The 16451-nt window shown below is 34.3% G+C and overlaps 1 protein-coding gene across 1 annotated transcript; it reads right to left on the bottom strand.

The window, feature by feature from the left end:
• Positions 15041–15721, bottom strand: LOC107640512. The gene has a single exon (XM_016344029.1). The coding sequence runs from the start codon at positions 15719–15721 to the stop codon at positions 15041–15043; it is 681 nt and encodes a 226-aa protein (XP_016199515.1).

Below are 16451 nucleotides of genomic sequence, written 5' to 3'. Positions count from 1 at the left end.
CATAATCAATTATACTAAAAAATGAATATACTAATAAATAATTATTAAAAAAATTTAATTTTTTTAACATTTTCAAAAACACTCGTAGTCAAAATGCAAAAAGTTTTTTCAAAAAGTAAAGACTGAGTCAAAATACAAAACTCATTATGTCATAAAGATGGTGTTCCACTGTTCCTGGTGAAAATATTTGCAGCATATCAACATAAATGTAATGATGGATTAATTAACCAATAGTATTAGATTGATTTTGTTGTGATGAGGATGGATAAAAATGATGGATGTTCATTTATGGGTAGTTCATTTTTTTTATGTTGAAAGAAACAAATTCTTAGGATGAAGCAAATTTAATGAAGTTTAAAACATAAACTTTGTACGTCTATAAAAATATGTACTGAGACAAAAGGGTTACACATAATAATAAATACTTTTTCCTCTCTCTCTCTCTCTTTACACACTGCAATAACATAAAATTCTCTTTTTCTCTATTTCTCTCCGTGGATTTTTAAATTGCAATATACTAGTAAATATATAAATTACTTATATTATAGTGAGATAATTATATTGAATATCAATACTCCACTTTTCTATTTATACTTCTTTATTTTATATTATATCTTCCTTGTTTATTTATTTCACAACACGTTATCAGCATGAGACTCTAGTCAAATTTTAGAAATACTCAAGTAACAAATTTTTATTATGTCGAAACTCTCTCATCTTGAATTTAATGGTTGTGATATATATGAAAACAACTATTTATCATGGATATTAGATACTGAAATCCATCTTGATTCAATAGATCTTGGAGATATTATTAAAGCTGAAAATAATGCATCACAAAAGGATAAAACCAAAGCCATGATCTTCCTTCGTCGTCAGTGACGGACCCAAAAAATTTATGTTGGGGGGCAAAAATAATACACATTACTATCAAAAGATATATTAATTTAAATTTAAAAATATAAAAGTACACATTAATTATTCGAATACAAAAAAAAAATAAAAATTACATTAGCCGCTAGCTTTCTTTGCTTCAAATCTTGAAGGTACTTCTCTTCTTGTTTTCATATTTTGAAAATGTTGAATAATTGTTTCATTATCAACTTGATTGAATGTCTTTCTTTCTATATATGTAACTAAACAATCATTCAACCACTCATCTCACATTCGATTACGAAGTCGACTCTTTATGATATTCATAGCAAAAAATGTTCTCTCAATTGATGTCGTTGCCACAGGTAGAATCAAAACTAATTTCAACAGAAGAAACGCCAATAGATAAATAATATGCTTTTTTGTCTCAACTAACTTTTGAGATAGTCCGCAGATTTCATTTATATTTGAGAATTGATCATCAAGACACATATCTAATATAAAATTCTCAAGTTGACTATCAAGTGCCAAAAGTTGAGTAGAAGAGAATTCATGTGGATAAAATTCAGCTAAATGAAGTAACTTCTTCTTATCAAATACAAAAAACGAGTCACTTGGATTCAAACAAACTATACAAAGAAGTAGCTCGGTATTTACCTCTGTAAAACTATTGTTAAGCTCTTGAAGTTGTATATCAACTACTTGACAAAATAATTCAACTTGAAAATGATGCAAGTTTGAGACTTTTTGGATTTTGTGCCTTGATCTTCCTTGTGTTACAAATATGTCATTCATATTTGGAACAAGAATATTGTGACTATCACAAAACAGTGAAACTTCATTGAGCAAAGAGGACTAACCATCGTCTCTTATACTTTGCAATTGTTGCTTGGGCACTTTAACTAATGTCATAGCATTTAAATATCTTGATCACTTCTTTGTAGAGTTTAAGACAACTCATTAGTAACTCCTAATATACTTTTCATCAAATGTAATTGAATACAAATTCAAAAGATTGAATATGATTCAATAATTGACATGCATCAGCTCTTTATTCAGGATTATTTTCATCTTCCTCAATGACTTCAAGAACTTCTACCGTGAAAGAAAAAATAGAAATCAAGCTAAGTATTGTACCATAATGTGAGCCCTATCGAGTATCACCTATCCTTTTCAATGTTGTTTCTTGATTTAAACCATGCCCACTAGAAACATCTCCATTTGATAATGCAACAATTGTTTTTTGCATTTGACTTTCACGAAGCATGTCTTTACGTTTACAAAAAGCTCCAACAATATTGCACAAACTAGCAAGTAAATTAAAAAAATAGTACAATTTCGACATGTTTCTTTGTAACAACCACAAGTGCTAATTAAAGTTGGTGAACAAAACAATGACCATAAAAAGCACAAACATTTTCTTTCAACATCAAACTTTTTAAGCTATTAAATTCTCCCTGCATATTACTAGCTCCATTTTAACCTTGTCCACGTATTCTTGCTAAGTTTAAATTATGCTTTGCTAATAAAGATTCCAAAGCTACTTTTAACGATAACGCATTTGTGCTAGAAACATGGACAAGGCCAAGAAATCGCTCCATTACAATTCCTTCTTTGTTCACATACTGCAAACAAACAGCCATTTGCTCTTTAACAGAAATGTCTCGAGTTTCATCAACTAAAACAGCAAATAAATCATCTCCAAGATCATCAATAATAACTTTAGTAGTTTCATTTGCAGCAGCTCTAACAATATCTTTTTAAATTTTAGGTGCTACTAATTTAAGGTTTTCATGAGCATTTTTAAAAACACAATCAATCTTTGTATTATGTTGAGCAAGAAAGTCAAGAAGCTCCAAAAAATTACCTTAATTGTTTGAATTGTGCGATTCATCATCACCATAAAAAGCCAATCCTTGCCGCAATAATAACCTAATGCACTCAATTGTTGTTGTTAAGTGAGTTCGGTAATCTCTTTTAGCTTGGTCTGAATGCTTTTGAAAAATAACTTCAATATGTTGCTTTTGCTTCATGAGTGCTTCGCATTTTCTTCAAGCTTGATTATGAGCACTATCATGATTTCCAACATGTATTTGTAATCGCTTCTTCTTCTTCCAATTTGAAAAGCCCTCTTTTACAAAAGCATCACCACTCGCACCATCAGGTTTCATAAGATAGCAACAGAGACAAAAGATAGCATCTTTTGAAATACTATATTCCAACTAATTGCCAAATTCATCAAACCAATCAGCATTAAATCTACGAGAGAAATCCCAAAATTTGTTTGTGAAAAATCATGTTCTCTTGATTGACAAGGACCTTTTTGCAAATAAGCTCGTCTAACTTCATCTCTGTCATTTGGATCATAATTTGAAATTTTGAATCGCTGTCCAGGATCAGCTACCAGACTTTTCACATTGAATTCTAAGAACTTCTTTTTATTAGAAGAGACTAATGGAGTGACTTCAGATTCTAGTGGTAGATTTTTTTTTAAATATTTTTCTATTACTATTTCTAAAAATAAAAAAGATATATTCTAAATTAGTAAATTGATCAATTCACTTTAAAAATTTATATGCAACATAATTACATATAATAGAATAGAACGAAAGATAAACAAATAAATAATAAGGATCACTAAATTGAGAATAAAATAAAATATATAAATTCATGAAGAGAATAAAAAAATAGATTAATACCTTAACTATAATTGTTTGAATTAAAATTTGTAATTAAAAATATCAAAAAGAGAAACAATGAAATTAAAAGATACATAGAGTCATAGAGAGCTATATAAAACAAAATAGAGAATTTAAAATTTACCTTTTGATGAAGAGAATATGACCACTAGATAAGGAATAGAAAAAGAATGTTGAAAACATGAAACTAAGAAGAGGGTTTAAGAGAATAAATGAGTGACGGCTGGGATTTGAGAACTGAAGAAGACTAAATTTGATTAGATTAGCTAATAGTCAAAATAATAGAAAGATAAAATGGGTTTAGGGCTTTAATAATTTGGGCTTAATTTATTTATAGTGGGATCATTTAAAATTTAAAATGGGGGCATATTATATATGTATATTTTTTTTGTTTAAAAAATAAAATGAGACTGGGGGCAAGTGCCCCCCATTATCAAGCATAGGTCCGTGCCTTTTCGTCGTCATCTTGACGAAGGATTGAAAAATGAATATCTCACATTAAAAAATCCTGAAGATCTGTGGAAAGACCTTGAAGAAAGGTACAATCATCAAAAGACGGTGATACTTCCTCAAACCCGATATGAATGGACGCACTTGTGTTTAGAGGATTTTAAATTCATAAATGAATATAATTCAACAATGTTTGGAATCACCTCACGAATGAAATTTTGTGGAAAAAAAATAACTGATAATAATATGTTAGAGAAAACTTTCTCGACCTTCTATGTCTCGAATGTGCTCCTACAGCAGCAGTATCGAGAAAAGAGATTTAAAAAATATTCTGAGTTAATTTCTTACATTCTTATTGCTGAATGCAACAATGAGTTGCTTTTAAAAAATCATGAAGCGTGCCCAACTGGCGCCGCCCCATTTTCTAAAGTAAATGCGGCAAATCATTACCCCAGAAGAGGTAAATGGTAAGGTTTTAGTAACAAGAAAAATTATGGAAGGAAGAAGAATTATGTTCACAAGAAAGGATCTCACCAGAAGTAGGAGAAAGAAAGAAACACTAGGCAAAATAAATCAACATAGGATAAATGTTTTTGTTGTGATAGAAAGGGCCATTGGTCGCGTACCTGTTGTACCCCAAGACACCTATTCGTTTCAAATGATGCTGAAAATTCCACCACTCATTATCATGTATCTGATTTTTTTGAAGATCCTGAAGGAAATATTGGTCATTTGATCAATGATGAAATAGTTTAATATGTGAGATTGTTAAGTATTTATGTAAATAAATAATGTAAGAAACTTATTGTTAATTTTTATTTTCTATGCATCTGAATTTTAAGTATGATGTATAATAAAATATTTATGAATTTCAAAATTACTAAATGTGCCAAGTTCTAAAATAATAATAATAATAAAATTTTTAGTATATGATACTGTTGAGTTTGGAAAACTAATATCTAATTTGATGATCAAACATTATTAAATTATTAAATTGTTATTTGTTTTCAATAGGTTGTTTAATGTGTTTGTTAGTGTGCAAGTTTTATATTGGGTCAAAAGGCAATATAAGCCTAACTTCTTATTTAAAATTAATTAAGCCTTGTGCAAAAATTAATTTTAATATAAGTGATTGAATGCTGAAATAAAAGAAAACCAAATTGCCCAAATCACAAGCCCAAGTAAACTCTTATCTTGATCTAACAAGGCCTTGATCCGAATTGAGAGAAGAAAGAAAGTAATGGTCCAAAGATCTCATTGCTTGGTTTGGTTACCTACTCCCATAGACTAATGAATTTCAAATTTTAACTCAATTAAGTTCATGCATTGGTAACTAAAAAGATAAAATTCATTTTGGTTGAATACTTTTTTTGGTAACCAAAACTCAAAATTAAATTGAGTTTAATTGAGCATTGAAAGCTTTGTCTCTTCTCTCTCTTTGTTTTCAGTCATATCATTTGTCAGAGAAGAAGATAGAAGTCATCAGAAGAAAAAGAAGTTACAAGAAAAGCCTATGGAAGAAAGGCTATGAGGAAAGAAGATCTGAAGAAAGGCATGGCAAGATTTTTGCAATTAAAAGCGAGATTTTGAAGAAGAGCTTCAAGATCCTCCATACCAAGAAAAGAAAGGATCTGCCTCTATCAGAGAAGAAGATCTCAGTTACAAAAGCTCATTTCCATTTTTGTTCATCAAAGAAAGAAGATAGCCTCTGGAGCTACACATAGGAAGAAGCATAAATGGAAGGAAAGAAGCGACTCCGGGTCAGAAGATCATCAAGAGTCCGAATCTTTTCTTGGAGCCAAAGATAAGATCAAGGGTTCAGATTAAAGGAGCTTGATGAAAAGGGTTGAGAGAGGTACATGCATGTTGGTTTTTGGTTTTCCCTCTCTCTTCTCTTTGTCTGAACCGCGGCTATTTATTGGAGAAGATGTTGTTGGGTTGGTTGAACTGGTTTCAATCTTGGAAGCTTCCCCTTCTATATTAAGGGTGAATGGCTAAGGGTTGAGATCAAGGAGAGAAAGTAAAAGCACGAAGTTCTCATAGCTACCCGAGCTTCCTGAGTTCTTCTCCTTCAATGTTGTTCATTTTGTTTTCTTTTTCTTAGTATTGTCTGCCTGAGTCTCATGGTAAAAGGCAAACATGGTGAGATTTGTAGGAAAAAGCCAGTGATAGGTAAAAGGCAGTGAGCAATATTAGAGAAAAAGCCATAGATGTCTCAAAGTTTCTTTGTACATCTGTATGTTGTGTTTCATGATCCTGTGGGGATTCCCTTGCAAGTTGGGTTAGCACTTTGTGGTTGAAAGCTAGGTTTTGAGTCCTAGTCAAATTCAGATTGGGTGTAGAATCTAGATTTGCCCCAGATAGGAATGGGTAGTTCTTAGAGAGAAATTGGTGTTTGTAATATTGTGAAAACATAGTGAAATTCCATCATTGTTGTGATAGAGACTGGATGTAGGCCACATTGCACCTAGTGGCTAAACCAGGATATATCTAGTGTTAATTCTTCATCCCTACTCCTTTATCTGTTTCTGTTAATCAGGAGACGAAAAACAAAAAGTGTCTCTCAACTCGGCACGAGACAAAACAAAAGTGTCTCTCAACTCGACAGGAGACAAAAGCAGAAAAATCTTCTGAAGTTTCTTTAAAAAGGCAGAAATTATTATTCAACAAAAAGGGGCTAAGATTCAACCCCCTTCTCTTAGCCACTGATTACCATCAGATACTATGTACAGTATTTCTTAGAAAAATAATCAAAAAAAATAATTTTATGCGCATATATTTCTACTCATTTTATTATTTGTATTTGAAGAAAATGGCAAGAACATATAGTGAAGATGTTTGCCTTGTGGATATTGCAAGTTCGCATACTATTCTCAAAAGTAATATATATTTTACTCATCTTGTGCCAAAAGAAGAATATGTTTATACTATTATTGGCTCAGACAATGTGATAGCAGGTTCTAGAAGAGCTATAATTTTATTTTCCAGAGGAACAAAATTCATAATAAATAATGTACTACTGTCTATCAAATCTCTAAGAAACTTGTTGAGTTTCAAAGATATTCACCAAAATGGATATCATATTGAAATAATGAATGAGGAAAATCATGAGTACTTATGTATCACAACTCATGATCTAAATAAAAATGTTATATTAGAAAAGTTACACTCACTTTCATCTGGGTTATATTATACTAAAATTAGTGCAATTGAATCACATGCCATTGTAAACCAGAACTTTACTAACCCAAATGAATTCATAACTTGGCATGATCGATTGGGTCATTCGGGAATAACCATGATGCGGATAATTATTGAAAACTCTCATGGACATTCACTAAAGAACCAGAAGATTCTTAAATCTAGTGAATTTTGTTGTGCTGCATGTTCTCAAGAAAAGCTAATTTTAAGGCAATCACCAGTAAAGATTATATTTGAATCCCTTGAATTTCTAGAAAGGACTCAAGATGATATATGTGGACCGATTCATCCACCATGTGGATCTTTTAGATATTTTTTGGTTCTAATAGACGCATATTTAAGATGGTCACATGTGTGTTTATTGTCTTCTCGCAACCTAGCGTTTGCAAGATTACTTGCTCAAATTATTCAATTAAAAGCACAGTTTTCAGAAAATTCAATCAAAGAAATTTGTCTTGATAATGCTGGTGAATTTACTTTCCAAGCCTTTGATGCTTATTGTATGGCTAATGGAATAAGCATTGAACATCTAGTAGCTCATGTTCACACACAAAATGGGTTAGCAGAATCACTTATTAAATGCCTCCAATTAATTGCTAGACCCTTAGTTGTGAGAACAAATCTCCCAACCTCGGTTTGGAGGCATGCTATTTTACATGCCACAACACTTATCTGTTTGAGGCCAACAAGTTACCATCAGTTCTCTCCTATGCAATTAGAATTTGGCTATCAGCCAAATATTTTCTATTTAAGAATATTCGGGTGTGCAATATATGTTTTCATTGCACCACCTTCTCGCACCAAAATAGGACTCCAAAGAAAATTGGGGATATATGTTGGATATGATTCTCCTTCTATAGTAAGGTATCTTGAGATACAAACTCGAAATGTATTTAAAGCCCGATTTGCAAATTGTCATTTTGATGAATCAAAATTTCTAACATTAGGGGGAGAGAATAAACTTCCTAAAAAGGAACTTAATTGGAATGCATCATCCTTGATGCATTTAAATCCTCGATTAGGACAATATGAACTAGAAGTTTAAAAGATTATACATTTGCAAAGAATAGTAAATGAACTACCTGATGCATTTTCTGATACAAAGAGGATAACAAAATCTTATATACCAGCAAAAAATATCCCAATTCGAATTGATGTCCCAGTTGAACAAGTGGCCATTGAAACAAATTCACGCCAAAAGCATGATATACCTATCGGTTTCAAAGACAAAAATTTTCAAAAAAGAAAAGAGGTAAATACTATTCCTGTTGAAAAAGACATAGTAAAGACATCTGTAGTTGTCCAAAATTCTGATATAATTTTGATGCCAGAAGACGTTCAGGTACCTAAAAATTGTGAAAATGATGAGATCTCAATAAATTATGTCTTTACAGGAGAAAAATGGGACCGAAATAAGACAATTGTCAATGAAATATTTGCAGATAATGTGGCATTAAATATCATGCATAAAAGTAAGGATCTTGAGCCAAGATCAGTCGAAGAATGTCGACAAAGAAATGATTGGCCAAAATGGGAAGAAGCTATGAAGGTTCTTGCAAAACGTAAAGTCTTTGGACCTGTAGTCCGTACACCAGAAGATGTAAAACCTGTTGGATACAGATGGGTATTTATGAGAAAACGAAATGAGAAAAATGAAGTTGTACGCTACAAAGGCCCGGTATAGATTATGAAGAAATATATTCCCCTGTAGTGGATGCAATAACATTACATTATTTGGTCAGTTTATCCGCATACCATAAACGACATATGCACCTAGTGGATATGGTAACAACCTATTTATACGGATCATTAGATCGTGCTATCTATATGAAAGTCCCTGAAGGACTAAAGATATCTAAACCACCAAATGAATATTCGCAGGGGTTATACTCAGTCAAATTTAAAGCAATCTGGACAAATGTGGTATAATCGTCTTACTGAGTATATAGCCAAAAACGGATTCAAGAATGATGATATCTGCCCATGTGTTTTCATAAAGAAATTTTCATCTGGGTTCATTATAATTACTGTGTACGTTGATGATTTAAAATATCATTAGAACTTCTAAAGAGATTCCAACAATTATAAAAACTCTAAAAGAAGAGTTTGAGATGAAAGATCTTGGAAAGACTAAATTTCGTCTCGACTTGCAGATCGAACATACAAAAAACGGGATCTTTATTCATCAAACAACATACACAAAAAAGATCTTGAAGAGATTTTATATAGATAAGTCACATCCATTAAGTACCCCAATGATTTTAAAATCTTTGGATGTGAAAATGATCAATTATGTCCTAAGGAAGAAAATGAAGATATCCTTGGTCTTGAAGTACTATATCTTAGTGCCATTGGAGCGCTAATGTATCTTGCTAATAATACACGACACGATATATCATTTGCTGTGAATTTACTAGCAAGCTATAGTTCCTCTCCAACTAAAAGACATCGGAATGGAATCAAACAAATCTTTCGATATCTTCATAGAACGGTTGATATAGGATTGTTTTATCCCTATGGATCCAAGTCACAACTAGTTGATTATGCAGATACAGGATACTTGTCTGATCCACACAAAGAGAGATCTCAAACAGGATACCTGTTCACATATGGTGGTACAGCTATATTATGTAAGTCCACGAAATAGACAATAGCAGCAATCTCCTCTAATCAAGCTAAAGTACTAACGATACATGAAGTAAGTCAAGAGTATTTTTTACTTCCAATGTATTCTATCATCATGTGGATTGATTGATCATAAAATAGCTCAAACTATTCTGTTCGAAGATAATACAACATGCATTGCTCAACTTAAGGGTGGATACATCAAAAGTGATAAAACAAATCATATTTCTCCCAAATTTTTCTTCACTAATGACCTTTAAAATCAAGGAACAATTGATATCCAACAAATCCACTCAAATGACAATCTGGCAGATTTATTCATAAAGTCACTTCCAAAATCCTCCTTTGAAAGATTAATACATCCGATTGAGATGCGCCAATTTCGAGATATTAAATAATGATGATAAGAAGGGGAGACTGTACTCTTTTTTCCTTGATCAAGTTTTTTTTTCATTGGGTTTTTCTTGACAAGGTTTTTAATGAGGCAATCCCCATTACAAAGGATAGTGTACTCTTTTTCCTTTACTAAAGTTTTTTCCATTGGATTTTTTTTAGTAAGGTTTTAACGAGGCATAATCCTAAATGGTTATCCAAAGGAGAGTGTTGTGACGAGAATGGATAAGGATGATGGATGTCCATTTATGGGTAGCTCATTTTTCTTATGTTGAAAGAAACAAATTCTTAGGATGAAGCAAATTTAATGAAGTTTGAAACGTAAATTTTGTACACCTATAAAAACATGTACTGAGGCAAAAGGGTTACACAAAATAACAAATACTTTCTCCTCTCTCTCTTTATACACTACAATAACATATAAAATTCTCTTTTTCTCTATTTCTCTCCGTGAATTTTTAAATTGCAATATACTAGTAAATATATAAATTACTTATATTATAATGAGATAATTATATTAAATATCAATACTCCATTCTTCTATTTATACTTTTTTATTTTATATTATATCTTCCTTGTTCATTTATTTCACAACACATTTTAAATTATATGGGCCATTTCTTTTGGTGTCTAAATTATATGGACCATTTATTAATATTTAAATGAAAATCCAACAAAGGATTAGTCTAAACTAAGACGCATAGAATGCACGCGCATAAATAGTTAAATGTGATTCATATGTTGAACAAATTCATTCAGCGACAATATGGTAAAACTATAAAAGTGTTGAATTTGATAGTGTGAAAATTGGACAAATATGGGTATGGGTTGTAATGGATTGATTAAGCATGCTTATTAACAATGATGTTGCCCTCAATGTATTTCAGCGCTTAGATGGTTAAATAAGTTTTATTTGATACAATACTGGTTTCCTTGCATTTAAAATGTTAACTGAATCTACGAAAGGTGGACATATTTCTTGTTTCCCTTGCGTTTAAAGTGACAACGGAATTTGTGAAAGGTGAACATATTTCTTGGTCTCTTTCTAGGCCGAGTCCGCTTCACGTGATTTTTTTTTATTTCCTAAACCAAAAATAGTGATTGGAATAGGAGGACGAGTAAGGGTGGAAAATGGACCTAAACCCGTTAGGCCGGTCCGCGTAATTCACCAAAAAAGAAAATTGAAACCGCTACACTTTAAAATTCTGCCTAACCCGCACTGCTTAAATCGTGGGCTTTAGCGGGGCGGGGCGGGCCTCCCCGACAGGCCCATCATTTTTTTGCCCATGTTGATTTTATTATTTTGTTTTAAAAACCTTGGTTTATGATTATGCTTATTAGCAATAGTTGTGAATTATATATATTATTTAATATTTAATAATAAAAAAGGAGATTTGGTGGGCTTGACTGACTAAAACCCCATAGTGGTCCCTGAAATTGGGCGAGTTACCCATAATCGTCCTTGACTTTTAAATTCCCTAACAGTATCCCTCACATTCAGCTCTGGGACCCATAGTTGCCCTGTGACCCTTTCTGGCGCACAGTCAGCAAATAGAGTAATGATCTGGCACCTCCCATGCCATGCTGGAGCCAGCAACGGCTAGCTGACGTGGCAAATCTTAATTTTCTACCCAATGTGATCCTGGTCCCATTAAAACCCTAAAAGCTAAGAATGATTATTATATGTAGTATCTCTTCTTCCTTTCTCCTTCGTCCTATAATTGTGGTCTACCATTGTGATTTAACAGAGATTACATTGATGCTCTGAAGCAATGTTTGGAGGTGAAGGGCAAGTCAGTGGGAGCTCGATACGGTCAACAAGCAATGGATACAGGGTGAAGACCCAAAAGCGTAGCAGGGCTACGCGTGTACCAGAATGGTGTGGTTGCGGCTGCCGACCTGTGCTCCGGTGGTCTAGGACAAATTCCAACCCAAATAAGCTCTTTTTTGGGTGCCCAAATTATAATGTTAGCGGTAATTGTTGGGTTTTCCTGATTTTTCATTCGTTCCCCAACTTCTAATTTGGTTATTGAAACATTCGTTGATTGCAGACAATTGGTAAAAGATGGTGTGGTTTGTTTGTTTGGGCAGATGTTGGGCAAGAGGCTGTGCCTGCAAAATCAGAAAGTGTTAACTACAATGATGACCAGAAGATGACAGAAGGTTAGAGGCTGAAAAAATTAGAATATGATGTTATGAGTCAAAAGTTTATGATCAAATTATTGTTTCTGGCTGTTTCTGTAATGCTGTTATTCTTACTAGTGGTATTTTGCAAACTTTGAACTCAATGTTGAGTAATGATGCGATTGAGATCATATGTGTAATATTTGCATGAATGGAAAAAAGTTGCTCAACATCTAACTGTGTTAGCCAACCTTTTGGAGATATTAACTGTACTTGTATCACTAAAGGTAATCTGGATATATAGCAATAGTAAAATATATTAATTATTTTAAACCAACAAAGTCATGAGTCATAAGTTTTGACTGTCTTACAAAGCCATAAGCAAGGTGTTGCTAACAAAATAAACATAACCATATGTCTGGTAACAAAGTAGTCATAAACACAAAGTGAACCTAACCGAACAAGCATGTTATACAAAATTACTTGCAAATTGTCTTATACAAAATAACTCCCAACACAACAAGCATGTTATACAAAAGTCTTCAACTTTTCTTCCTAGGTGCCTTGAATCCCATAGTGGGAATGAACTTGAGGATACTGCCAAGCCTTGCAGCTGTTCCAGAACTAGCACCTTGCATGGGATTAACTGGCGCATGGGCAGAAGTTGGCGAGTTAGATGATTTTCTCTTTGGTGGCAGCTTATCCGGTCTTGACTTAGTGATGGTACATACTTCAGCAGCCTACAAGAATTGTAGTATATCAGAGGATGTGCTTATAATTACATAACACTAAACAGTTTACAAGTTGTCATTAGATGAAAAATAAACTGATTACCTGCTGCGACTCCTCTGGTTCAAAGTAAATTGGTCGAGAAAGCTCAACTTCAACTGGTTGGACATTAGTGTTTGTAGAGTCAGCTGGAGCATTCGTACCAACATTGGTGTCATCAGCAGCATTCGGATCAGGATCAGCATTGGGGTTAGGGTCAGCAGCATTTGGACCATGTTCAACAACATTAGCTTCAGCTCCACCTATATTCTTAGTAGCAGCTTCTACTTTTGCAGCAGCAGTATCTGCTAATTTCTTCTCTTTACAATCCCTCTTTGTGTGGCCCTTCTCCCCACAGTAGCTGCATGTGAATGGTGCAAGCTGCCTCTTTAGGTTTGTGTTGTCCTTGGTGGAAGTGGGTTTGGATTTTTTGTAGCCACATTTAGCTTCATCTGTGTCCATCCGCCTTTTTTGTTGTAACTTACCTGGCCCCCTTTTAATCTTTGGAGGTTGGTGCTTAAGAGATTTTGAAATCTCCCAGAAGGTCTGCCCAGGAATGGGATTGAAATGATGCTGATATGTCTCCCTATAGGATTCCATAGTAACTAGTTTGTGGCAAAAATCCTCTAGATTTTTGTTCACCCTAGTTAGTGCAGCACAGGCATGCACACAGGGTATTCCTACATCTGAAATAGCAATGAATCAAGTTAGTACTTAGTGTATGGTAATAATGTATGAATAAATGTTACTTTCTACATAATAAAATCAACCTATCAGCATCCAAAATTGACATGTGCAAAGGTGCTTTCCTAGATCAACAACATGATTGACTGGGTAAGCATGTACCTCAAATTTCTCATAACCAGTATCACCTGTCCATATTGGGTGCCAATATTTTTGACTCTTTTCTCACTTTCTCCAAACGATTGTGAATTACCGGCGGTAACTTACCCACATGATTAGCTAATTTAACCTTGTTCTTTACTATTGTTCTCATGACAAACATTCTCACACCGTCAAGTAAAGTAATGATTGGCTTGGCCCTGGCCTCTTTAATTTTTGAGTTGAATACCTCACACGTATTATTACATATACTATCCAATTTAGGCCTGTGACTGAATTGACTCCTGGTCCAATGTTCTCCTCCCCACTGTGATAGATATGCCCATGCATCCTCGTTGATGTGCTTGATCTTGTCCATATTGTCTCTGAACTCTTGATACGTGGTGGCTCGTGCACACTCCCACAGCAAGGATCATAGTTGTAAATCCTTCTATTATTTGTTAAAATTTCTCCACAAGTGCCAAACACAAAAGCGGTGATGAACCCGTGGCATCACCTCTTCCATTGCCGGCAATAAACCCTTGGTACAAAACCATATACCATATCAGCATAATAGTCCCTAACTCTCATTCACGCTCACCATAATAGTCCCTGACTTTTGATAATTTACACATAATAGTCCTTGATTTTGATAAACGATACTCATATAGGTCCATTATATCTATCGTTCCTTATCCTAAGTATTAAAATTCAGCATAGACATGAATAACAATGCATACAATTCCCTGATGAATAAACAACATAGATGTTCAACACATGGAAGAGATAACAATACATACAATTTTCAGCTCTACTTATGGATAACAATGCACCTTTTTCTTACATACTCATAAATAAAAAAATACCTTCTGCATGTCAGATATAAAGCACCACCCATGTTGCCTATAGTCTCCAAGGTCTTGGTGTAGCAACTCAAGAAACCACTTCTAATTCTCCTTGTTTTCTACGCCAACAATTGCCCACGCTATGATGTAGATATGGTGATTAGCATCCTGCCCCACTGCAGACAGAATTTGCCCACCAAATTGAGTTTTCAGGAAAGCACCGTCCAGTCCAATCAACGGTCAGCATCCGGCTTTGAAACCATTCTTGCATCCATTCAAGCACACATACATTTTCTCAAACACTGGATCAGATTCTGGTTGGGGAGTGCAACAAATTTCAACTGTTGATCCAGGATTAGTCTTAAGAAGTGTAAGACCATAATCCCTCAGGATTTTGTATTGTTCCTTTTCATCCCCGAACACCACATTTTTTGCATCAAAGAGGGCCCTTGATATTGAGTTCTTGTTCAAGAACAAGTCAAACCTTGACTTGAAGTAAGTGGCAGCATCACAATATTTGAAATTTGGGTACTTCCTAACCTTCTTGACTAGTTTTCTCGCCACCCAATTTCTGTTAGCTGCCCTGTTCTTATCCTCCCTTGGGCATGTATGATCATTAACGAAGGTCTTTATTTGCCAACAAGTATCTTCATGATCCCTTGATGCATACACCACCCATGGACATCCTTTCACTTTACAAGTAGCCCTCATCCTCACATTGTCATTCTTCCTGAACCTAATCCGTCTGCCCTCTTGGATTGTGAACTCCCTAACAGCCTCCTTAAAGTCCCATTTTGTGTTGAATTTCATGCCAACTTCCAATTGCAGTTCTCCAAACCTTATACCTTCTCTAAACACAGGACAAAAATCTTTGGACTCCTCATCTGTCCCCTCATCCTCTGAATTTGGGGGAGTCTTCATTTCTTCAGAATGCCACAAATTTACCCCGTCTGAGTCAGCCCCTGGATCGTATGCATTATATGCATCATCCTCTGTTCCTCCCACAAAGCACAGGTCCACATCCCCATCTGAGACCTCCTCAACAAATGCATCATATCCTCAATAGTAACTTGGTCTTTATCCTTAGCAAATGCAGTAGCAGGAGCATGTTTAAATCTGATGTCTTTTTTAACAGTCTTAGCCTTACAAACATCATTATCATAATCATCATCATCAGAAGAACTATCTTCGATCCTTGACTTATACAAACTATCTTTGTCACTATCATATGAATCAGAGGATAGTGCATCACCTCCCTCCTGTCGTTCTTGCATCACTGCCTTTCCCTTAGCAACACTCCTCGTACAAGGCCTAAATTTATGGGTGGTTGTTGTTGTTTTCTTCTTGAGGGTGGATTTGGGTGTGGAGTTGGGTGTTGCTGTTGACACACTTTTAGGGAGAATAGGCTTAGTAGGAGGTTTTGGCTTTTGATTAGTAGGAGGCTTTGGCTTTGGATTAGTGGGAGGTTTTGGCTTTTGATTATTAGGAGGCTTTGCCTGAGATTGATCATTTGGATTGGCAAGAGGCTTCTCTTGACTTGGAGGTTTTGGATTCGTGAGAGATTCTGACTTAGTTGGAGGTGTTAGATTAGTAGGAGGTATTGGATTATAGGAGGGTTCGGAATGTCAATGGTTTTGACAGGCGTTGGCTT

Source organism: Arachis ipaensis, chromosome B05 (genome assembly GCF_000816755.2).
Source record: "Arachis ipaensis cultivar K30076 chromosome B05, Araip1.1, whole genome shotgun sequence".
Lineage (NCBI taxonomy): Eukaryota > Viridiplantae > Streptophyta > Magnoliopsida > Fabales > Fabaceae > Arachis > Arachis ipaensis.
Note: the sequence above shows the minus strand (reverse complement) of the source record. Positions and strands in the feature narration are given on the sequence as shown.

Bases quoted from the DNA above. Each gene is read 5' to 3' on its own strand.
- LOC107640512 (XM_016344029.1), bottom strand. From the start codon at position 15,721: ATGAAGACTCCCCCAAATTCAGAGGATGAGGGGACAGATGAGGAGTCC.